This window comes from Denticeps clupeoides, chromosome 7 (assembly GCF_900700375.1).
Source record: "Denticeps clupeoides chromosome 7, fDenClu1.1, whole genome shotgun sequence".
Classification (NCBI taxonomy): domain Eukaryota; kingdom Metazoa; phylum Chordata; class Actinopteri; order Clupeiformes; family Denticipitidae; genus Denticeps; species Denticeps clupeoides.
In genome coordinates this window covers 22,253,922-22,278,285 of record NC_041713.1, presented here as the reverse complement: position 1 = coordinate 22,278,285, position 24,364 = coordinate 22,253,922, and the positions used below count along the sequence as shown (strand labels likewise).

The window sequence follows — 24,364 nt, the reverse complement described above, 5'->3', positions numbered from 1 at the left end:
GGGACATCCTGCTGAGAGAAGCTCCTGATGCTATTCATGTAATGTAGCCACAAAGGGACAACTCACAACCTGCCGAGAAAGGTGTAACGTGGGTGTACAGTGGTCAGGTGTAAACAGGACCACCTCGGTCTTAAAGTTGAATGTGTCAGGTCCTGTGTGATGTGATCGGGGCCAGCAATATAGCTCTTTAAACCAAACTTCTTAGGAAAGAAAATAATAGATTACCAACAAACTGAATAACTGAATATGGACAAGATTATGGATTTAAAAAATTACTACAGTAGCTCTGTTTTTACACAGATCCCCAAAACAAATATTAGAAACAGAAACAAATCTGCCTCCCCCATCGAAACAGTTGCAATCACTGTTGATATGCAAATGAGCCGGTTTCTCAGCTGGATGTACTGTACGAATTTAGAGCCAATTTTGCACTCACAGTAAATCACTGAATCGCAGCTTGTTCGTGCATCGTACAGTGTACAGTGTCTGAGCTGGGTGTTTACCCCACGACAGGAAAAATCGCAGCGTTACTTTCTCGATCCCACAAGCACCACTGTCCGCCAGTCGACTGGAGGATCCAGACACGAAGTAAAGCTGATTCACTTTCCACCCGAGCAGCTAACAAAGGAAAAATTAATGCTGGGGTGGAAATTAATGTGCAATCTAGTTACATGACTAAAAACATGTGCCGTTTTCTCATTTCTGTCTGCCCTTCATATACTCTATGCCTGTCTCGAACCAGTCCTGCTCACCTGTATTAATTGTAACCAGATGTCATGCAGCTTCCAGTACCTGGGTGTCCACATCTCAGAGGACCTGAAGTGGTCTAAACACATCCACGTTCAGACCAAAAGGCTGAAACAGCACCTGAGACAGCTGAGAAAGTTCAAGGTGTCTCCAGGCATCCTAAAGACTTTCTACACTTGTGCTTAGGAAAGCATCCTGACACAGAAACTTCATGGTTGGTACCATGGTTAAAAGTAGAGGACACATTTCGTTGTGTACATTGTGCTGTGCTGCAGTCTTTCACAATCACTTCACCTTCACTTTTTTTAAAACAGAAATCATTATTTCTCACTACAAAATGATTTTTACATTTTTTATTTGTAGAAGCACATAACACTCACACCAGAATGCATTACATATGTTAATTACTGGATGCCATTAAACCCAGTGCTGGGCAAAAAGGAAATATCTCAAATCACAGCAAATACTGTACAAAAGAAAAAAGATGCTACATAAAAGTGCTAAGCAGGGGTAAAAAATAAAATAAAAGCAGTCTTCTATTGTAATTATCAACTGTTTTGTAATTTGTTAATCATGGTAAATTGAGAGACACCAATAACAGTGTGATATGATATAAAAAAATTGTACTTAAGAAAAAAAGTATGGACAGTATGTCACATAACAGAGAAGTGCAAAATGATATATACAAAAAAATACATGACAGCTACATTTAAATAAAATCTTGACATGAATATTCTCATTCTTTTCCTTTTTGAAACAGCAGAATAAGCAAGAAACAGCAAGGTGGATTTTGAGAACACCTTTTTAGATTTATATGTACAGTACTTATCAGTTGCCCTTATTCAGAGTAACTTACAATCATTATTATCAGGAACAGCCCCCATGGAGACACTGGTGCCCACTAGGCGACGACCCAACATGAGTAGATTCTAATCTTTCTGTACAGGGCCACATTAAACAGTATAAATGCTCTGATAAATGATAAATGCGTCTGATAAATGCTGTAAATGAAAAATGTAAATAATAAAATTTGCAATTGCCAATTCAATGTGCAAAGTGCTGATGTTCCCTTCAAAACATTTTGAATAAAAACTAAAATAACAATTCACTGCATCCTGTTTTGCCATGGGTTTTAGGCACATTTATTCAAATGGCAATTCATTTTGTCCAAAGTGCGATCCTTAATTAATTTAAAATGTGTTCATTATTACATTTTTTAATAATAAATAGAATAACAAATCACTGAATTGCAAATCGTTTGGAAAATTGTCAGACCACTCATCAAGGCGTGCCTTCATTAACAATGTCACTTCCGCTTCATTCATTCAGGGTCTTGCTAGAATACAGTCAACTGATTAAACGAAGTGATTTGTTAGTGTAGAGTTGTGTTAAAAATGGTAAACACTCGGTGGACTGTATAATTTAGGGATGATGGTGGCTCCCAATGTCCGAGCTGCTGCTGTAAACCATATAATCCAAATGGCATGCAGCAACATTTGGGTGTCCTGACATATTAAAGGCTCAACCTGCACGAATCAAAGCAATAGACATTTTTATTGTGTGTGGGGGTGTAGCTAAAGGCTTATTGTGGTTTAAAATCTATATGGTCTATGAATAACATAGGCTGTAACACATTGTGTTACATCTTGTCGTTGTACAGCATTTACTGCACAATTTACAAGTTAGTTTTATGCGGACATTCCGGGTGTCCAAAGCCTTTCGTATTGATAGTGACAACATTCCCGTCCTCCATAACCACATACACATGGTCAATGTCAATCAGCTCTCTCTCAAGTTTATCTGTGTTGCACCAGCCACGTCTATCCATGGCTATTAAACGATCTAGAAAGCTGTCGGTCAGATCACACTTAACGTCCCCTTCTGCGGTCGCGACTGTGATTTCAGTCCACCTGACGCAGTGTATGGACTTAGACCTCATGCTCCTTTTACATTTTTCGCATTTTATCTTGTCTACGTCTGCAGAGAAATTTTCCAGCAGGGACTTACAAATGCAGTAATATTTCGCAGAAACTCTAGCAGCGATTATTGGTCCACAGTGAAAAACACGATTTGTATGGATGGGTACAATGTTTACTGAAGTGGTATCACGTGTGGTACTGAGAAATTTGATCAATTTAAATGTTTTGACCGCAATATTTGTCAGAGTGCAGCACTGTCCAACATTCAAGTTCAACTTTGAGTTCTCCCAAACAGTTAAGCGCACTGCACCAGTGTCATCTGCAAAGTCAAAGTCATGATGCTGGAGATAATTTCCATGGACGTATGCGGTCCCCTCATGCCTGAACCCGGCAATCATCCCCGTAACTGTGACCTGAGAAGAAATGATATTTCTAAATCTGCGCATTTGTAATCAAGCGAGGATCTGTTAATGGTAGATAATCTACTTACTCTACGGCCATCTTCTAACTGCTGAGCTTCTTTAATGGTGACATGGCTTAGTTGGTCAGGAGGCTTCCTGACAGTAAAGTTCTTCTTGTTCACGGTGCTCACTGCAGAACAGTTCTCTGCCTCTGGATTCCTGTGAAAAGTCCTGGGGTATGAATATTATGAAAGTCATTGTTTTAGTCATACAGCACACGGTGACACAAATAAATGTGTCCTCTGCAGTGGTGGCCTAGCGGTTAAGGAAGCGGCCCCGTAATCAGAAGCTTTCCGGTTCGGAACTCGATCTGCCAAGGTGCCACTGAGGTGTCCCCACACACTGCTCACACTGATTGTTAAAAGCATTTGTTATGTCAGCATGTTTTGTGCTACAGTATTTCACAATGACAATCTCTTCACTTTAAATTCGCTAACCCATCACACTTAATGAGCAGTGCTCCCGGGGAACAGTGTGAGGGGACGGTGCTTTGCTCAGTGGTACCTCAGCGGCACCTCGGCAGGATTTGAATTCACATCCCGTCGGTCCACTTCCTTATCCTTACTGCCCCAGTATCGTGGTACTCTGAACAAAAGGTGACATAGGAGGTGCAGCTTGTTCCTACGCACACTGTTTCAAATGAATTTTTACCTGGGATTGTGAGAAGTCTCCCTCTTTGTTGAATCGGTGATATTTTGTACTATTGGGAACAAAACACAATAAATAAATCATAATCAATTCAATTAAACATTTTGGCAAAAGTTCACACATCTGTTCTTTTTAACCCCCAGCTGGAGAAAAGTCTTGTTCTTGAATCTTTCATTACCGTTCGAATTAAAGGTGACGTTTCCGTCAATCTGAGAATGTGACAAATGGTAAACGTGGATGCTGCCGTTTTCTGAAGCGGTATTATTAAAAATGTCTGCCAAGGGCTGACTGCTGGAACCCTCAACTGCATGGAAGGAATTAAAAGCACGTTAAAAATGTCCTTTTAAATTCAGAATTCTGGAATACAGAATGTCCAAGGAATACAGTCCAAAATACACCAACATTTGAAGAAGGTGGACAACTCACGTTTTCGAAGCTTAGGAACTTTGCTTCGGTTCTCTTGTTCAGGAAGCTGGCTTCCTTTTTTACGTGTTGGCCACAGTTTATCCATGTTCTGTTAAAGCAGGAGCAGAAAGGCTATAACCCATTTCTGGAGACATATTTCACACATATTTCATTAGGATTTCTTGTTTATCATACGCAACAAACCATCTTCCACCCTACCAACAACACAAACAGCTCGAGCTTTTATTTTTGCTCGTTGTTCAATAACTACAATGACATTTTAATTAGTCGCATTCCAACAAAAAAGATGCGAAATACCTTTCAAATGCAGCACAACCACGAAACTCCGAAGCAAAACCCCTTATACGCAAGGCCCTGCCGCAAAACAGGAAGAACCCAGCATGTAGAGACCGATTTCGCGCCATTCGTTCCGATTGGTGAAACACCCGCCAATCTTTAATGTGCGGTCAGGGATTGGCCAGGATTGAAGGGCGGTTCTGCATGTTGAGATTAATCTTTTTTTTATAGCCTTGCCCTAGTCTTCTTTTCTTTTAACCCTTCCAACACCATTCCCCCCCCCCCACAATCATCTGTAGATCCAGCTTGCCCAGTTTTATTTACACTGTATATCATGTTGCAGAGTAATACGGAACTTGAATTGAAAACTTTCTGTATTTTAAAAAAGGGTTGGGTTCTGGTTTGTGAACCTGATGTTATTGAACCAAATGGCGAAGGGTCTGGCTGCAGCCACTGGGAGGTGTGGAGAGCCACAGTAGATGGAAACACATGACCTCCATACCTAACCATAAACCATGCTCGAGGGATTTCAGTGATGGATGTTTGCAGCATGTATGTGAGTCGCTCCGAATAACAGCGTCTGCCAAATGCTGTGAATGCGAATGAAAAAGGATTTGAGAGAAGGAGTCAAATGTAACCACACTAAAAGGATTAATAATCATTCAAGTCAAGCCTCCCCCCATCTAAATCAAGTTTTTATTGTTAAATATTAACATTATAAGCCTATGTGATATTCAGCCATATTACAGAACCTTCTTGCACCATTTGGTATTACTAAAGCAAATCCTGACTGACCATCTGTTACGACCCGTGGTTGTATGATGTTGTCTGTGTTGGGACGAGTTCAGTTCTCAATCATCTCTTTCGTCCCACCTGAAGGCTGAGCTTCTGCTGGTGAAGCTCTTAGTGCCACCCTGACCACGATAAGGTGGCAAGCCCTCAGGGGATAAAGTGAAAAATAAAACAGCAAAAAAAGAGATGATAAGTAAAAACATGGCATTTACCTTGATTGGATGACTAATATAAGATATATTTGAACCCAACACTTCTCACTATTGGCAATATTAACAAAAGTAAAAATTATATAAATGTCAATAAGCTTTGTGATGGTGTGAGCGCTGCCGCAGGTCAGTACCTTTAGTCAAGCTGAGGCGTGTGTTAGGTTTACATTTACAGCATTTATCAGACGCCCTTATCCAGAGCGACTTACAATCAGTATTTACAGGGACAGTCTCCCTGGGGCAACTTAGGGTTAAGTGTCTTGCTCAGGGACACAATGGTAGTAAGTGGGATTTGAACCCTGGTCTTCTGGTTCATAGGCGAGTGTGTTACCCACTAGGCTACTACCACCCAGGTTTAACGGTTGGGGTGCTCTTGTAATGTTTTTGAGTGGTCCAGGGAATGAAACAACGTAGAGAAACGGTTCAGCGGGGTTCTAATACTTACTGGGCCTGTGCGTTGTGGCTATCCGTTTTGAAGTAGGTTTAGGTTAGGTTAGGTTGAGTAGGGTTAGGTTTAGTACTAAGGTTTAGGCAGTACCATGGTGGTTGTCAGGGTATGCATGCGTATGTGTGCACAGTCCAAATTGGGTTACTGGTCCAAATCGAGTAAGGACAGTGTTGTCCATGGTTTGGAAAAAAAATCGCAAGTGCCTTGATAATGAAGGCGTGGGTGTAGCTCTCCCAGGACCTGTTGTTTGTGCCTGTGAGATGGACAGGGAGATGCTGGTGGGTCGCTGCTGGTCTAAAAATATGTTTAGAGACTTTTCCAAGGGCCACACCCCCTGGCTATGTGGGGGTATGTTTCAATCAAGGGGGCAGCATTTGGGTGAAGAAGGAGGGGGGGGGGTTCTTTTGGGTGTGTGTGCATGTTATTCTTTTTATTTCTCCCCCAATGTGTTTTGATGTTTATTTTGATTCTTGTATTGTTCAATGGAGTAATTTAACTATTACTATGTCATTCCTCAAGTGTACAAATATAGATATATATTTTTGTTAATTATCTCACTAGTTGCTCAGATTTTCTGCTTCCTCAAGACCTCTAGCTGTTGTGCAGCTGCCAACTGAGAAATGTGACACAGGCTTATTTGCATATTTAAAGTTTGATTTAAGGTGGCGGGACTGTTGTTTAAGGAGGCACCGCCAGTGGTGGAGGAAGTACTGAAGCTTAGTACTTAAGTAAACGTACAAGTACCCTCTAAAATATGTACTCAAGTAAAAGTAGAAGGGCTATATCAACAATCTTACTTAAGTAAAAGTCCTAAGTACTTACTTTTAAATTTACTTTAAAGTATTTTTTAAGTAAAAGTACTCACACAATGGTTTGTCTCAACCTCTGGGGTGTGCCATTTTGTAAAAGCATAGTACATATACTGACTTATGCCTGTACTGATGCCATTGCTCGTAATAATTAAAAGCAATTATACAGTATATGTGTATTGGAAAGTTTGGTGTGCTTATTGTGCGTGCACTCTGCAATACTGTGTGTACCTTAGAATTATGTGGATGACAAGTTATCTACTAGGTATTACCCACTAATATACCATTAAAATAAACCAATAAGGACATGATATATCTTTAAATCATTTATGTACTTGCAAAACTATTCAACACTTCTGTTAAGAGCAGTAAAAGGGAAACACAACAGTAACCAAACACCAGTGGTAACAAAGTAACTAGCACAATCAAGTATATTATTAGACCTATTTACTAAATTATGTATTATTTACTGTTAAATTATGTATATAAACCTTATAATTACAAGAGATTGCATTTAAGTGAATACAAAACCAAATTGGAGGGGGTCCTGTAATATGTGAGAAACCCAGGAAATACAGCAGTGTTGGTCTATTGTGATCACATCTCTAGTCAGAGATGACTACTGATTGTGAAACAGGCGGAAAGCACCACTTCCAGCCAAGCTGGACCAGTGTTGTGCATGAACGCATTCAATGAACGGCGTTCATTAAACGCGATCCTATTTTTCGTGAACGCTGAACTGAACGAATCAGTTTACAAATGATGAACGTGAACGTGAGTGACGTTCACGTTTTAAAGTTTGCTGGTTACAGGCTAGCATGGCTGGTGCTTCGAGTCCGGACGCCTGTGCAGAAGCAGTTTGTTTACATTTTCACGGACTGAAAAAAAAAAAAAAACTAAAGAATTAACGTGAACTAGTTCATTTTTTGAGCTGTGAACTTGGTTCAAAATGTTAAAAAATTAACTATGAACCTGAACTAGTTCTTTTTCAGTGTGAACTGGCACAACACTGAGCTGGACATTATGCTAGCAAAGACATTAAGCTATCTTCTCTGAGCTAATAAACCAGTTTTATCCTACCACTGTGTTAAAAAATAATGAAGCTACACTGGTGTGATTTTTATACAATTTCCGTATGTCAACATACATTTCGCTAGATAATAGTATATTAACATGTCATAACATACCCAAAAGCATAGCATACCATAGCATAGCTTACCTCTATATGTTTTTTCAAACATATAGAGGTAAGCCAACAATTCTTTATGTTGAGGCTGGCATTTGCTCCTTTGTACTCAAGTAATTTCTTAAATCCGGCCGAGGATTTCTTTGTGATTCAGAGCTCAGTTGATGCAGCTCTGGGTCCATGTTGAATGTCTCGGGCTGCGAACTGACGCGCGCTCTGCCATCATTGGAGCTAATAAATCCTTATTGGTAGGAAATGGCAAACAACGCCAGAACGCAATAGGCGAACTATTTTTTCATGCAAGATTTTGAGGAAATTGTGTTCATAAAATGTAACGAGTAAAGGCATAAATTGTAGAAATGTAGTGGAGTCGAAAGTACAGATAATTGCCGCAAAATGTAGTGGAGTAAAATAAAAAGTATGCATTATTATTTTTACTTAAGTAAAGTACAGATACGTAAAAATTTACTTAAGTACAGTAACGAAGTACAAATACTTCGTTGCATTCCACCACTGGGCACCGCCCCCCTTGCCCCAGAACAACCATTCCACCAGGTCACATGACTGAAGAGATTCATAGAATAATATTAGTAATTTCAGAGTTATAATATTCCTGGTGTCATAATTTACTCCTGCTGTCGGTTTCTCTAGACGTTTTGAAATTAACGAATTATGTGGGACAAGTCGTGATTCGCAGTTAGAGCATTAGCAAAAATGAATAAGCAAGAACATTTTTGCATGTCGTCAGAATGTATGAGAATCAGATATTAAAGGCTGAAACTTGTCATTATTTAGTGTTAATATGAGCGGAATAGAACACAGCAAGCTGCAGCGCAGGCTGCGCGCTTCACAGCACTCCGCCCTCTACTGGCATCTTAACGTAACTGCAGGAGTTCTTAACGCGGACCGGAACACGCGAATAATGGCAGCCGTCCGTCGCCCTCTACTGGCAGCTTAACGTAACTGCAGGAGATCTTAAGGCGGACCGGAACACGCGAATAATGGCTGCCCACGCCAACTTCAGCTTCGTGTCGTGTCAGCACACGATATAATGTGCCAGTGCCGTACACAATCACCTGGAAAACGTTCACTCGCCGCCGCCATTGGGACCTTCATCGGGTCGTTATTTTAAACGCAGTGACGCGGTCGGCCAACCCGGAAGTTGAAGGGGAGCTTCGCTGCTGCGTAAAGAGTTCGGAAACATGCGTCCCGACTCGGAGGACCGGTGTCCGTTTGTGGAGGACAGTTTTAGCCGCTTCCTGTCTCAGAGTAACATTTACGGATTGTGCCAGGCGGGAGAGCAGGGGCTGCTGGCGGCGACCCTCAAAGGGAAGGTGGCGTGCTTCCGGTACCAGGATTACCAGCAGAGGATCCGGCCTGTCGCCAAGGAGGTGCAGTTCACCTACATTCCAGGTGACACTTTTTATTATACAGATTATTATGTACAGATTTATTATACAGATAATCACCCAGAACACGTCTGACAGAGGTGACAGAGGTGACATTACAAAATGACAACATCATACACAATATGCCGACTGTATAATATAAAATGTTCACTATAAATATAAATACTCCTGGAAAGAAACTTAATCCCTTTCCAAAATGATCAAACATTTCATTATTTTCAGGATTGTAACCCCTTAAATGCCAGTTTAATCATTTGAATCACTGGTTATTTGGTAAAAATAAATATATATTCCATATAATAAATCATGAGGCAATAGTTATAATTTGAGTCTTGGTCATGACACTCCATGTATGTGCACCAAAATCTACCATAAAATTCCCATACATCAATATGTTATAATTAAAAAAAAAATCACTTAATCAACTTCCCTTACAAAATGATAAAATATTCATTAATTCTAACCCTTTAAATGCCATAAATCATTTGAATCACTCATAAATGTAACAATCAATATTACCATATAATAAATAGTAGGGAGTTGAGGCAATGGTTATAACTTGAGTCTAGGTCATGTCAAATATAAAAAAAAATCTATTTGATTGCATTAGTGTTTTTTTATGCTGTGCCCCATTTCATCTTATTGCATCCTCTCGCACAAAATCTGTCATAAAATACACACATCAAATTTTTTTCAGATTTATTTTTCATAAATCCCTTGAGCCCTCCGTCATGGGGCATTATGGGGCACAAAATATTGATGTATGAAGATTTTATGGCAGAGTTTGTGCATGTACACGTTTGTACACAAAGAGTACCTGAGTATAGTCCTGAGGAACATGGCACAAGGGTTAAAGACAAAAAGACAGAATCCAATACATGTTGCCCGACTCTGCTGCATCCGTGCTGTAACAACAACAATAGTTGTTTATTTCTTATATCGCCCCAAAATCACATACAGTACGTCTCAATGGGCTTTGACAGGCCCTACAGTTTACATCCCCCACACTTGACCCTTCTGCACACAAGGAAAAACTCCACACAAAAAAAACTCTAGGAGAGAGAAAAAAAGAAGGAAGAAACCTTGGGAAGGAGTGATACAGAGAGGGACCCCCTTCCAGGGTAGAGTGAGCCTGCAAATATACATGTCCATTATGGTGTTACTGGTCCATTTGAAGATCCCTGTAGCTGTAGTTGTAACGGTGGTGGTGGCTGTGAAACGAACCCTCTGAGTCGTCATCTAGCAGTTGTCAGGAACCAGGATTTATCTGCTGTCTCTTCACTGGGGTCTGCCAGTAGTCTGTGTGCTTGATTCAGTGTCTCGGAGAAAACAAACAGAAACAGTGGCAGAGGGTGGCGTTGTACGACTGATAGTAAAATATGTGGTTATAGTTGTATTCTGGTGCTACAGGGGTCCGGTACCCTAACTAGGACAGCCTAACTAGGGTGAATTTGACACTGTCTGTGTGATAAAGTGGACTTAATAATTGACACCGTGTCTGGGACTTTAACAGAAGGCCAGAGAAGACAGATGTGTTTTCATTTTAGATTTAAACACTGAGACTGTGTCTGAGTCCCGGACACTGACTGGCAAGCCGTTCCACAACTGCTGCCATCACAGCAAAAACATTCTGATAGGGAGAGAAGCAAACTGCTTATTTGCATTTTTTAATTTATTACATAACCTCATGTGTGTTGTTTCATAGTCCTGTGTTTTTAGTTCTGTTGTATAATGTAATAACTGCAAGACCCCAGTTTTCAGTCGCTGCTCCAAGACTTTGAACATCAGGCAGGCCAAATCCCTCAAACTCTCCTTGGATTTTAAATCTGTCTGAGATGTCGGTTTTATTTTATTGGTTGTTATTATTTTACTGTTTTATTCGCTGTCTCTCTCTGTGTACAGCTATTTGGCCAACTGCATTGGTTTAAATAAAAATGAAATGAGGTGGGGCTCCAGAGTTATGAACAGAATTTTTGAACTGGTACATGCCTTACAGTGCCGTAAGTGAAAATCTGTCCTTTCATACAGTCGATGCTGAAATTGTGTCCATCGATGCCTTCACCAAATCCCATCCCAACCGAGGACTGGTTGTGGGGATCACATTTATTAAGGTATCACAAGCGGGAGAATACATTATTTTTACTTTTTTAAAACTGGGGTGGGAAAGTAATCCAAATGAAACTTGTGCTCCTTCAGGACTCTGGTGACAAGGCAACGCCGTTCCTCAATATTTACTGTGACTATGAGCCTGGATCTGAGTTCAACATGGAGTCCATTGCACGTGAGTCCTGCTGGTTTGGTTTAAAGCTGTCGCTGTCGTACTCAGTGGCTGATTTGTACTATGTTACAGAGAGCTGCCTGAACCTGGAGCTGCAGTTCACTCCCTTTCAACTCTACCACACGGAGTAAGTGTGTTTGTGTAGATGTTTGAATACAGGAACAATATACACACTCAGACCTAAAGATTCAGCCAGTTTCATACGGATCTGGGAGAACGCCCCGGCCTCAGCGGGGTACAGCCGTTCAACACTTGCCAGCTCCAGGGTCACAGCCAAGATTTGGCGTGAGACACCGTAGATGAAGAAATGTCGACAGACTAGTCACAGACTATAGGACTTTTGTGTTAATATTTGGTGGGTTGTGAGGTAAAAGCAGCCATGCAGATGTACACTTAAAGTCCTTTCCATAAACCAAGACCTATTTACAACAGAGTAACAGAGAAGTTATGAAAGGACCTGTAGGTTTTTTAATTTCTGTGATATGGTACCTAATAAAAAAAATCCATATAAACGGTGCCTGGAAAAGGATTGTGTGTGTTCTTTTCTTTTTGCATACGAGCTCATCTTTAGCAGCATCAATCTGCTCTGTCTCTCTCACCATATTGCTGATGAGAAGAACCTGCATGCTGATGCAGACAGCAAGTTTCGATGAATAAGTAATATATAACAACATCAAATTATACCAATATAAACTTTACAGTCTCAAATCATTTCTTAACAAACAATCAATGTTGTTTATATTTGTATATTGGCCAGCATATAAACTTGTAATATTATATTAATAAAAATAAATGTAATATCAATATATAAAAATGTAATATTATGTATATACTGTACATCATGTAAACTACACAGCACCAGTGACTATATAGTACAGCATTTTAAAACGTCTGCTTTTTTGTAGGGTGCAGTGTGAAGATGGAGGGAGTGAAACTGTGTTTTTACTCAGTGGGCATGACCAGCGCATTCATCTGTACAAAGAGGTAAAAAAAAAAAAAAAGCTGTTTCTCTCAGCTGTCAAAGTTCTGTAAGTCCAATAATATTATAGTCACTGTATGAAAGTAAAAGTCATTATTTCTGTCATTGTGAAACACTGCAGCACAGCACATGGTGACACAGTGAAATGTGTCCTCTGCTTTTAACCATCAACCTTGGTGAGCAGTGGGCATCAATGAGAAGAACCTCAGGAGCTTCTTAATTCTTTGGTAAGGGCTTGTGTTGTGATGTTTGAAAGCGAGCATTGAAGCAATCTAGCTCATCTGCCAGCAGCGCCTCTGTAGTGATGTCTTGGATACCCTGCCATACCTCCCATCAATTTTTCTACCTTACTCTCATGTAATGGTTTCAAATACATAAGTGCGTTCACACAGACGTGTTCACGGCACCAGGTAAATGGCGATCTTTTTTCTGACATATCCTGGGGTAACGCGCATGCATCATGTGTAGAATTCCGTCATACCTCCGAATTAAGGAAGGAAATGACAGTGTACATGTGTAGGGTTATGGTCAGGTTTAGGGCTATCAGTTTGTGCTACCAGTACACTATTCTGACAGTGTGCATATATAAGGGTGATGGGTTAAAAACAGCAAACACATATTGTTGTGTGCCACCGTGTGCTGTGCTTGTGCATCATTATGACTGTTATGATCCATGCCGGATTTCCAGCGTACCGATGTGGCTGCAAAATAATTAACTAAACATCAGATCCCAGTGGCCTGATGCGCAGCTTTCACTCTCAACCACAAAACATTAGGCCCACAAGCCAGTAAGCCAATCAGAAACAGGAAAGGGGCGGGCCTCTGAGCTAGATAAATTCTGCACTGGCTGGCGATGTGTTCTGAGACTGGGCGGTCTCCTTTGATATTACTGAATGAGGAATAGCCTAGTGAGGAGGGAAAAGTATATTCTTACATATTTATTTATTTATTTATTTATTTTTAAATCAAATGAAACAAGCCTTCAATCTGCCGATCACGGTTCGCTGTGCACTTCCGGGTTCACAATTGCAGCGCAGCGCAATCGTGATGTCAGATAGTGCGGTTACATTAATCAAAATGATGGGATTTTTTTTTTATATTAGGTGTAGATGGATTTTGGTGACTCTTCACATATTGTGAATACTTGTTAGAAATTTTTGAAATGTTATTAAATGTTAATATCATTCGGAAATCTTCGTCAGGTGATGGTGATCTCAAATACAACATATATAAAACTCTGGCGCTAAGTCCAGGTGGAGAGCCATTTATTATTGCAGGGGGCTTATTACAGGGTTTTATGTAAATGTAAACAAAGTGTCATTTATCTTATTGCAATTGTATATCGCAATATTGAATTCGATTATCACAATAATTCGGTAAGAAACCGAAAATATTGCAGTCGCCACCTCATGGCTTTTTGCAGTAAGGCTGGTAACATTGGCAAAGGCTAATAAATAATGACTATTTGGAAGGAAAACTTATATATCAAATAATAATACATTACTTAAGATAAAATACAATTAATATTGCACATGGATGCTACTGTAAATAGAGGCTTATATTGGCTTTGTTTTTTAAATCCATTTTAAATCCTGTTTTTTCTGTTTCTGTCTTACAGAATGCCTCTCTACACCAGTTTGAGGAGCAGCCAGTAGAACATCTCTTTCCTGAGCTTCTTGACCTGCCCAGCAAGTCAGTGTTGTCCTTTATTTAAACAAACAGGCTTTTGCATGCTTCATTTGCTCAACGGTTAGTGTCATATATCCAAAGTTGAGCGTTTGAATCCTGTTGCGTTTGTGAGTTTGCATACTGTTCCCATGAACTAGGTGCATTGGTGACTCTACACAGGTGTGAGAACCTATGGTTGTCTCCCCACCCTGGACGAGTCTCTCTGGTCTCTCAGAGCACAAAAGTATAGAATGGTGACTTATGACCCTTGGATGGCTTTTATTATTGACTAGTTTTAGTTTGGTGTTGGAAGGCTATGGCAATTTTAATGGATCTGTTTTCCAATTTACAAAATAAAACCAACTTCACAACAGTGATTTTATAGGTTGATTTCATAAGTTGATTGATGTATGTATAATATATAGTAAAAACCTGCCTGTGTGTTCAGTCCAGCAGACAAAGCTTAATTTTTTGCTGGTAAACAGAACAACTACTAACAGTCCAACTACTAAGTCCCACATCTTGATGTCTCACATTCCCAAGCACAGTCACCAAATTTTCACCACTGAGGTTTATTTAAATTAAATCAACTCTACCCCAGAGTCCAGACTATGGATAATATGTTGTATACAACCAGCACTTGTCAGAACTTGCTTCCTGACTAGTCTGGCTACAACGTCAGCAAGGTGGAGTCATGATTCGGGCCGGAATCATGAGGAAAGAGCTGGTTGGCCCTTTTAAGGTCCCTGAAGTTTGAAAAAGTTTACCAAATTACCTTTTTCAGTTCTTTACAACCTATAAAAGGTTTTGCATATTAATTTGGAACAGTGCATTTTAAGTTCTTTACTTTTGAAAAATTGGGAGTTTTGTTCAGTAAAGATGAAGATTTAAAGATAACCAAAATGCAGTCTATTGTTGTATTTAATATTTTTTCCTAGAAACTGAGATTCACAAACCCTCCCCATGTCTTATGTAGCACTGTGAAAATTGCCCTCCTACTAAACACTTTTGTTGATCTTTGTTTTGGTGCAGCGTTCTGTGGATGGATGTGCTGTGCATTCCTGGAGGGCAGCGTCTCTCTGCGTATGGCTGCCAGAATGGCTGTGTGGGCCTGGCACTGGTGAAACAGGCAGGACCGGGTAAATAAATACACCTTTATTACATTTCTGAAGACATTTATTATTTAAAAAGTGGTTGAAAGCTTTTAAGATCCACTCCAGTTCTAGCACATCCTCATGAGAATTATTTGAACAGTATTGTACTGCTGAAAGTTGCTTGTTGCTTTATAATGGCAAGAAAAGGCAAGTAACAACGGAAGAGAGACAAACCACTTAAGACAACACGTAAAAGGGTTGGTCGTTCCTATAAAGGAATTACCAAGGTGTCAGTGAGTACAGTTCCCTCCACCATGTAAAGCAACTCTGACAGGGAGATTTCTGGAACCCCCAGAGCCACAGTAGCATCACAAGACAAGTTTCTGACATTCAATAGCTTGTGTGATAGCCAGCTCACATGACCACAGCTCAATAGTGGTCATAAGCAAGCCATTGCTAAGGCTTAAGATAAAGGCTTGCCTGGGCTATGAAGCAACACTAATGGACCACTGAACACTGGAATAAGGTGTTGTGGACTACTGCATCAAAAATTGCATCAAGCAATTTGTATTAGGGTTTGTATTAGATACACTCAACTCATTATTCGATACGACCCTGAGCAAGAATTGAATTTGCTCAGAAATGGACAGAATTAACACTGGAACTGTCTGCCCCAGGGTTCCAATCTAATTAAATAAGGGATTTGATGAAACGTTTTCATTTCAGTGCATGGCTGCTCAAGTGGCTTTAGTGAGGTGCCTAGTGGTGGCCTAGCGGTTAAGGAAGCGGCCCCGTAATCAGAAGGTTGCCGATTTCAATCCCGATCCCCCAAGCTGCTACATCAACATTTTATTAACATGTGCAGCAATATAATTTGCATCCTTAAATTTTTAGGGGCAGTGAAATCTAAAATTGTATAACTGTTCACTAAAATATATTGTTAAATAAGAGTTATATAAGATAATGGCAGTTCCTCCTTAAATTAGCTTAAGAAGGTGGGACACGCCCCTTTGTTCCCACCTGATTAACCAGAGTCTGTGCTGTGTTGATGCTGGGGGCAGGGTCCTTCCTGTGTTTTAATGTACACTCCTTCCGGTAGCACCACAACCTAGTATACAACTTTATTTACAATGGCCATAATCTAACTATTGCCACACGACTGACGTCATGCAGCCTTTTTGTAATAATCAGTTATTCACTCTTTCCTTGCTTTACCCTCCACTGCAACACAAAGTACATGGAAGAGGACACTCAGCGGTGTGATATTCTAAGTGAATGGTCACATCGGACATGGTACAGGAAAAGGTAGACTCTGATTGGAAGTTTTTGTGCTACGTGCAATCAAATAAATGTGGCCAAAGCTTGTCATAGCACTCGATCTGAATTTTATCACAATCACTTATTGCGATCATAACAAAGATATACATGCTCAATTTCAATCGTCACACATTTCTATCATTCTGCAGTGCACCATTACATCCCTACTGTGCATAATCTTATGTGTTTGTATTTTGCTATTGACTTTATATTGATGTCTCCTCTGTAAATGTAGAGATTTTGCAGCGCTGGCAAATCGAGCAGGACTGTCCTGTGTCCTCTGTGCTCCTGTTCCCTCTGCTGTCCCATCACGGCCCCCCCCACACACTCACTCAGCAGTAAGGCTTATACCTATGTTTATTTTCATACAATTAAGGGTAATATAGTATTTAAATATTATATCAAAATCTGTTACTGCTCTTTTTTTGTGTCTGTACATATCTATTTTGTTGTAGAGGTGTGAGCCTTCACTAGTCTCACAATTCGATTCGATTATGATGATCATTGCCTTAATGCCCCATAAATGTTCTACATTGCCCCATGATATTTTCAAATACAAAAATTAAGATCTCATACACCTGTGTGGACACTTTGATTTGCTCAGGGTGGTAGTAGCCTAGTGGTTAAGACGCCTGTGAACCAGAAGACCCAGGTTCAAATCCCACTTACTACCATTGTGTCCCTGAGCAAGACACTTAACCTTAAGTTGCTCCAGTGTCCCTGTAACTACTGATTGTAAGTCGCTCTGGTACGTGTAATGTCCCTGTCTCCTGTACGAGTGGTTACCAGCATTTACCTGGGCATGGCAGAACTGAGATGCTGTTAGGATAATAAATAGAGAGTGTGATGGAAACCCCAGCAGCGGGCTGCTTCACCAGAGTTTTGTCCACTACACACCAACCCAAACCCATTACAACCTGAAGCCACAAATGCGGGAAAAACATCTGCTTCAGACGTCCGTAGCGTCAGGTGAGCGCGGACTGAATGCGCAGCATGAAGCCCAGAGCAGCGCTGTACTCAGATCAGGCCGTCACAATCACTACTAGCACAACTCTAACGATTTTGAAAATCAACTAGCAACGTCATTCTGATATAATCGATTATGTTCGGCACTGCATCAATCATCAATCAACCATGTCTGCATTGCGATGCATCTATTTTAAGATATAGTAGTATATATGCATATAATCCTGGACAATGTCTACTCTTATTAGCCTGCTTTCTAGCCTGGCTGCTTTTGAACTTGCTTCTTTTCTATCAGATGGGCAGCATGGAGGTTACTGTCTGCTGGTGACAAGGACTGTGGAGATGGCTGTGGTCTACAGGTCAGTGGTATTACAACAGATTGGTGCTGTGTGCAGCAGTGTGTATGTATAAATCTGGGCATTTAAATGTAAATGTAAATGTAAGTAAGCATGTATTGAGAGAAGATTTGTTTTACTGTTTATTAGTTTGTTTGTGTTAACACATTTATTTCACCTTTTTCTTTATTTTTTTGCACACCAGGGATGTGGAGACTTGTGGGATGAGCCGTCCAATGTGTGTGGCTGACAGTAACCTGTACGATGCTGTGGTGTGTGCACTTATCATTGACTGTGATTTTGATGGCGAGAAGGAGATTCTGCTAGGAACCTATGGTCAGGTATGTGGGGCGAGGCTTATGTGCTGTAATTTCACTTTGTGAGGTTTATTTAAGGTTTAATAAGAGTTCCCCCAGCCTGTCTATGGTCCTGCAGTGGCTAGAAATGGTGATAGGTGTAAAGAGTGCTTTGTGAACTTTATTGTCATCTTACCATATACATGTACACAGAGAGATGCGATTGGGAAGCTTCTGGGATTTACAGAGTGCAAAAAGGCATAGTGAAAATAGAAATTACACACAACACAAAAACATGACAAAGGACTTTGTGCACCAACTTTGTGCAGGTCGAGACCACTAGACCAGGGGTCTGCAACCTTTACCACTAAAAGAGCCATTTTTTAAAAATGAAGTGATTGCCATTATCGGGGTCATGTGAATTTGGGGCAGTGGTGGCCTAGCGGTTAAGGACGCGGTCCCGTAATCAGAAGGTTGCCGATTCGAATCCCGATATTCCAAGGTACAACAACTGCTTACTCACTCCAAGAGGCGTCAGATTTTGAAACTCCAATTTAACAATGGAGATGGAACTGCTGTGCTACTGCTTAGCTTTTTCTGTTAAACTATTATTATCAAGATCATTCTCTGCAAATTGAAAGTAAATATAATCTGTTATTTTATATAAGTCACAAAGGGCTAAGTTTGTATCATTTCAATGGTGACTTGGCTGCATAAATATAAATATATCAGTCCTTCAAGCTCTAGGCCCTACTTTGGAAAAATGGGAGAAGAAAAAAATGGTAACAGCACACGGCTATATATGGTTTGATATGGATGCCATGAAGGCCACCATCAGTGACATGGGTGATGACTCAACAACATGGTCAGGTGAGGTCCATTGCAGAGTTTGAGAGAAAAGACTGAAGACACGGACATGGAATCAAGACTATAATGTCTTGTGCTGAGCCAGAGAGTGAGCGACATCAGGTGCTCACTGTGGGGACTGCTGGAAGTCCATTATGGGATTATGTACCCGGCTCCACTGTACTTTTGGCTTTGAAATGTGAAGTTTTTTGCACTTTTCTGTAGTCATTTTTGCTCATTTTATAAGATGAGGTTCGAGACAAGCTCTGCTTGGTTTTATTATTCTATTGCAGAAGTCTAGAAAAATTGATTCTGTTAACTCCATTACATTTTGTACTGAGAAATGGATGAATAAGTTTTTATCCCAAGTAATCGTTTTTAAATTGCACTGCCATTGTTAATGCATTTTACTGTATTTACTGCACTTTCCATTTGAAAGTGAGAGTGAAAGTGATTGTCATTGTGAAACACTGCAGCACAGCGCACGCTGACACAACAAAATCTGTCCTCTGCTTTTAACCACCACCCTTAGTGAGCAGTGGGCAGCCATGACAGGCACCCGGGGAGCAGTGTGTGGGGACGGTGCTTTGTTCAGTGGCACTTCAGTGGCACCTTGGCAGGCTGGGATTTGAAGCTTCTGATTACCTTAACCATTAGGCCACCACTGCCCTGCAATTTGTATTGTAAAGCTGACATGCTTGACACTAAACATCTTACCACTACCATCACTTCATTCGTGGTCTTCAATATGAAGGTTGTTGCAACAACCATGTTCACTTAAGCGGTAGGGGAAAGTTATTTCACGGTCTTTTTTTATTATTTCATTAATCTGATTCATCTGTCTGCACGGCTAGCTCCTGGTCTATAGCACACAAAATTATTTCAAATATTTTCCTGACCTGGCCCACGGTAAATTGCATGTGCTCTGCCTGCACCGCTTTTACTACGAATCCCACAATGCTCTGCTGGTGTGTTTCCGCATCGTGACCCAGATACCCCGTCTTGCTGCCAGTAGCAATTAGCCCCAAAAAAGCCCAACGAAAGGCAGAATGTCACGTGGGAGGCTTAATAGCTGTTTACAAATGTTAATGACAGACCTGTTTGTATTTTGTACTTAAGAAGACACTATGAAAAGTAACATCACGACAAGTACCATGGGTGGTACTCGCTTATGAACCAGGTTCAAATCCCACTTACTACCATTGTGTCCCTGAGCAAGACACTTAACCCTGAGTTGCTCCAGGGAGACTGTCCCTGTAACTACTGATTGTAAGTCGCTCTGGATAAGGGCGTCTGGTAAATGCTGTAAATGTAATGCTGTTATAGTACAAGGATCTGGACATGAAGTGCCAGAAAAGTAGAGGAGATGAAAAGCCACATCGCCACGTGAGGCTGCTATAAATAAAATAAAAAATGTATCTATGAAATGAATGCCTCAGATGCAATTTTATTTCCATATGTGATTTGTTTGAAATAAATATCAAGTTTACCGTGCAAAACGAAACCAAAGACTAACAGCAAGGCCTGACGGCAAAACTGTGCCGGCATACAATGCTTCTATGAACTATGTTTTGAAAATTTGGAGAAAAAATCAATTAAATAAATGAACAAATTTTTATATCTCCCCTTAAAGTTGATTCTAATACTTTGGCATGATATAATTCGTGAATGTCCGAATATTGCAACCAGATATTGATGTTTTACATTATAAACGGACTTCTGTTTGTGGCAGGAGTTGCTGTGCTACAAGTTCTGTCCGCCCATCGGGGGGGCCGCGGGGCATTTTCAAATGGTCTGGAGGAGGAGCTTCAAGAGCCCTTTGTTATCCATCATCTACCTCGACTTAACAGGAGATGGGCTGAAGGAGCTGGCTGTTCTGACGCTGAAAGGCCTGCATGTGCTGCAGGTAATTCATTTTAAATGTGGCCTTCATTTATTTTATGCAACTTCCCCTTGTGCCTCATGTTTCACTTTTATAACGCTTTATGCAGGTCTGTGTTTAGATGAGATAAACAAACAGAGTATTTGTTAGTTAGCTGAGTTTACAAGTTTAAAAGTAATTGATATTGGAGCATCATAGATGTGTGCAAAACAAATTCACAGCTATGCGGATTCAAAAAATGATCTAAACATTACAAAAATCTAAGCAGTGTTCAGTTCAGCTCCTAGTATATAAATCCCACCGTATCAAATCATGAACTTCCCAAGCCAGCAGTAATTTTACCGTGTCTTGTCGTGTGGGCTTAGTCCTTAGCAATCAAAACTACGACAGAACCAAGATGCACAGATGCAGCACTCTAGCCAAGCGCGGCCTTTACAAATGAGACACTGAATTGATGGTAATTTGATTAAGACGGAATAACTTCGGAGAGGGCCAGGAGCCTGGGAAGCATGATACGGAATGAATTTCTGTTGTGTGAACAAGTTATCTTCCTGATTAATGCCTCAGGCTAAAAGGGACCAGGTCCACAGGAGACATCCACAGAATAGCTGAGGGGGAAGTTGTCTGCAAATAAGCATCATTTGCAGACAGGTTTTGATGTAGAATTGATGTAGAAATGTTAAAAAATACTGATTCTGGCCTGCAAAAAAAATGGAGTAGCACCACCCTACCGCCGACCCCTTATTATACCCTGATTCTCCAGTAATGCTGACCCGGCCCCCTCACCACTGAAGGTACAATCTACTCTGTCTTGGACTCTAGATGTGGGGAATGAACTTCCCCTCGAGGTCAGAACAGCACAGTCGCTGAGCATTTTCAGACCTTCCCTCTTTAGAAAATACTTCGACTAACTTGTAACTTTCTTATAGTCTGACTTATGCAAGAAAGACTACAGCAGAGTGAATTAAATGATTCTAGTCATGCTTTTGTGTCATAGTGAACCAGAACAGATTACTACATTATTTCGCTCTGGATAAAGGCGTCTGGCAAATTCCGTAAATGTAAATAGAGTAATAACTATACTGGCAATTTCTAATGACCCTCCTCCATCCCTGCTCATAAGGGAAGTGACTCTGAGTTGATAGTCATTTTTAATTAGAATACTTTAAATGTACAATTTGTTCCATTTCTTTCTGTGCAACCTGGTACTAAATCTTTTATAATTATCTAAAAGAGCACTTCATTGAGCTCTACTTTCAGCCTGAAAATGAGCTAAAAACACATATTACCCACAAAATATTGTTTGACTGTGCTGTTGTAAAATGAATAAAGGGTGGTATATAGGAATAACTGAAGTGTCTACAGCAGCATTGGCATCTATTATCAAGACACTAATCCTTCAGTGAGCACCCAGTTACTAAACATCAGAAAACTCCCTTGACTGCTTACTGTAGTGTATGAAATTGAACAATTGGTTCCTTAGTACAAATTCTCATACAGCAAACAACACGGACTGAGTGTATTTGTGATTTGGAAGAAAGCTGATTTAAATTCTGAGAAATCCTGAGAGACCAAGTCATAACTCTGCCGAGTCAGAAATCCTGCTATCCAGGGGAGCAAACCTGATTTTTAGCTGCAGTTGGTTCCATCTGGGAGTTCATACGTAAGATGGCAGTGCACTCCTGATCTACTCAAGCATCTGTCATGCTGATTCTGAGTTCTAGTAATCACAATGATGCGTGATGCAACACTTGCTGCTGAAGTCTACCTATTGAAGATTTTTACTGTGTGAGCCTACTAATGACTTCCTCTCTCTTCAGCACAGTCTCTCCAACACCACTGATTTGGTGCTACAGCGTTTAGCCACCAGAGTGTCTAAGATCCAGCCTCTGACCTGTCAGGATGCAGAAGAGAAGCTGTTGTAAGCGGTGAGGGAGCTTCTAGATGGACCACAGTTTGTGTTCAGTTTTTGATTCCCGAGATGGATTTTGATGGTTTACAATGTGTGATTTTGTAAAAATGTGTGTGTAAATAAACTCAATGAATCCTCTCTGTCTGCCATTATTATTATTCATACAGCTTACATAAAGAGTTTAACTGTAATATCTAGACACAGTTGTTTTGAATCTTAGGTTTTTCTTCCAGCTCTGATTTGCCTTACTCTTACTCTTACCTGCGAATGAGATGCTTTCTGGTGCTTACATGTGTAGATGACTGGGAAGAGTCCCCATGAATTTTTTTTTTTTTTAATGAATGTATTTTTATACAGTGTAAGTAAACTTGGATTTAACTTTTAAATAAATAACAAATTCTGAATAAATAATTTTCTTCTTCTGGCTGCACCACAGTCTTTCGTCCTCTGCATCTTCCACCTGCATGTCGTCTCATTCATAAACCTTCTACTAGGCCTTCTTCCGCTCCTCCCTGTGCTCCTCCCTTTTATTAAAACAAGTGTTCACCTCAGCTATGTCCATATTTTTTGTGCAAAATCTACAACAATCTGACCTTCTGCATTCACAAAATATCAGCCTCTCCTCTCTCCATCATATCAGCCAACTGCCAACATACCCTCACTTCTACTCTCCTACCCTTCCTCCTCTCTACCCATCTCATTACACCACTTCTCTCGCTTCTTCTTCAGCCAACAGCGGCCCAACTTTCTCAAACACCCTGCAGGCTAGCAGTACTGGTGGCGGCTGTTGTTAACCTGGACCTTGGCCCGACCTGGTATGGAAAATTGTCTGGTTGCCGCCTAATTCCCTTCGGAGTAACCTTCCCCATTTACTCACGCTCGCGACCGACATCAAGAAATACGCTGGCATGTGCATCCCTCCAGGCTGGGTTAAAGGAATGAATGAATTAATAGAGTCTAGCTGTGGCATTTTGGTAAATCTATCACCAGGTCTTAATAAGCAAATCCGTTCTCAAAGATTGATTTTGATTGGTCAGCATCTATTGTGCATGTACTGGGTGCATGATCAGAGTCTCTGGCTGGTAGCAGTACTGAGAAACAAGGGAGTGCAATTTGGATGATATCACGTGATATTACGAAACACTGCAATGAATAAAAAAGATATTCGTTGTGATTCTTCCAGCTAAGAATGTAAAATATTAAACCTATTAATATTTTATGTTTAACAGCCTTAGAATCAAAAGATAAAGAAACCAGGAAAAAAAGTTTCCCATGTGTGTTAATTTGCTAAACTGTAAAAAGTGAACGCTGGCTAAACTTTTAAAAAATTTAAAGTAATCTATCACACCTACTATTTTTGCATTGACGTTAAGTAAATATACAGGTTACAGCAGGTTTCTGTGGGTTTATTGAGGGTTTAAATCAATGCTAAAATATTAGGTGTGACAGATTACTTAGATT

At 40.4% G+C, this 24,364-nt stretch overlaps 2 protein-coding genes across 5 annotated transcripts; one reads left to right on the top strand and one right to left on the bottom strand.

Annotated features, from left to right (window-relative positions):
• Positions 1–1,426: 1,426 nt before the first annotated feature.
• LOC114793711 (uncharacterized) lies at positions 1,427–9,140 on the bottom strand. Of its 4 annotated transcripts, none has more exons than XM_028985822.1 (6): positions 8,998–9,140; positions 4,202–4,289; positions 3,954–4,079; positions 3,779–3,827; positions 3,157–3,298; positions 1,427–3,079 (listed from the first exon to the last, which is right to left on the bottom strand). In XM_028985822.1, exons 2-6 carry the CDS (start codon positions 4,284–4,286, stop codon positions 2,423–2,425), a joined length of 1,059 nt encoding a protein of 352 aa, XP_028841655.1. In that variant the 5' UTR covers positions 4,287–4,289; positions 8,998–9,140; the 3' UTR covers positions 1,427–2,422. The 4 variants fall into 4 exon arrangements, with proteins under 4 accessions (XP_028841655.1, XP_028841654.1, XP_028841657.1 ...); XM_028985821.1 differs by lacking the exon at positions 8,998–9,140 and adding an exon at positions 4,499–4,569; XM_028985823.1 differs by lacking the exon at positions 8,998–9,140 and adding an exon at positions 4,499–4,569 and having other exon boundaries at positions 1,428–3,079; positions 3,157–3,286.
• On the top strand, positions 8,914–23,302 carry kptn (kaptin (actin binding protein)). The gene is made up of 12 exons (XM_028985826.1): positions 8,914–9,334; positions 11,359–11,441; positions 11,527–11,611; positions 11,681–11,735; positions 12,514–12,592; positions 14,206–14,279; positions 15,288–15,394; positions 16,902–17,004; positions 17,893–17,991; positions 18,173–18,308; positions 20,842–21,015; positions 22,812–23,302. Exons 1-12 carry the CDS (start codon positions 9,124–9,126, stop codon positions 22,914–22,916), a joined length of 1,311 nt encoding a protein of 436 aa, XP_028841659.1. The 5' UTR covers positions 8,914–9,123; the 3' UTR covers positions 22,917–23,302.
• The last annotated feature ends 1,062 nt before the right edge of the window (positions 23,303–24,364 follow it).

Bases quoted from the DNA above. Each gene is read 5' to 3' on its own strand.
- kptn (XM_028985826.1), top strand. From the start codon at position 9,124: ATGCGTCCCGACTCGGAGGACCGGTGTCCGTTTGTGGAGGACAGTTTT. The intron at 17,005-17,892 runs GTAAGGCTTATA...CCTGCTTTCTAG, and splicing joins CCCCACACACTCACTCAGCA to CCTGGCTGCTTTTGAACTTG. The intron at 21,016-22,811 runs GTAATTCATTTT...CTCTCTCTTCAG, and splicing joins AAGGCCTGCATGTGCTGCAG to CACAGTCTCTCCAACACCAC.
- LOC114793711 (XM_028985822.1), bottom strand. From the start codon at position 4,286: ATGGATAAACTGTGGCCAACACGTAAAAAAGGAAGCCAGCTTCCTGAA. The intron at 4,080-4,201 runs GTGAGTTGTCCA...CCTTCCATGCAG, and splicing joins AGTTCCTAAGCTTCGAAAAC to TTGAGGGTTCCAGCAGTCAG. The intron at 3,299-3,778 runs GTAAAAATTCAT...TTCATACCCCAG, and splicing joins GAGACTTCTCACAATCCCAG to GACTTTTCACAGGAATCCAG.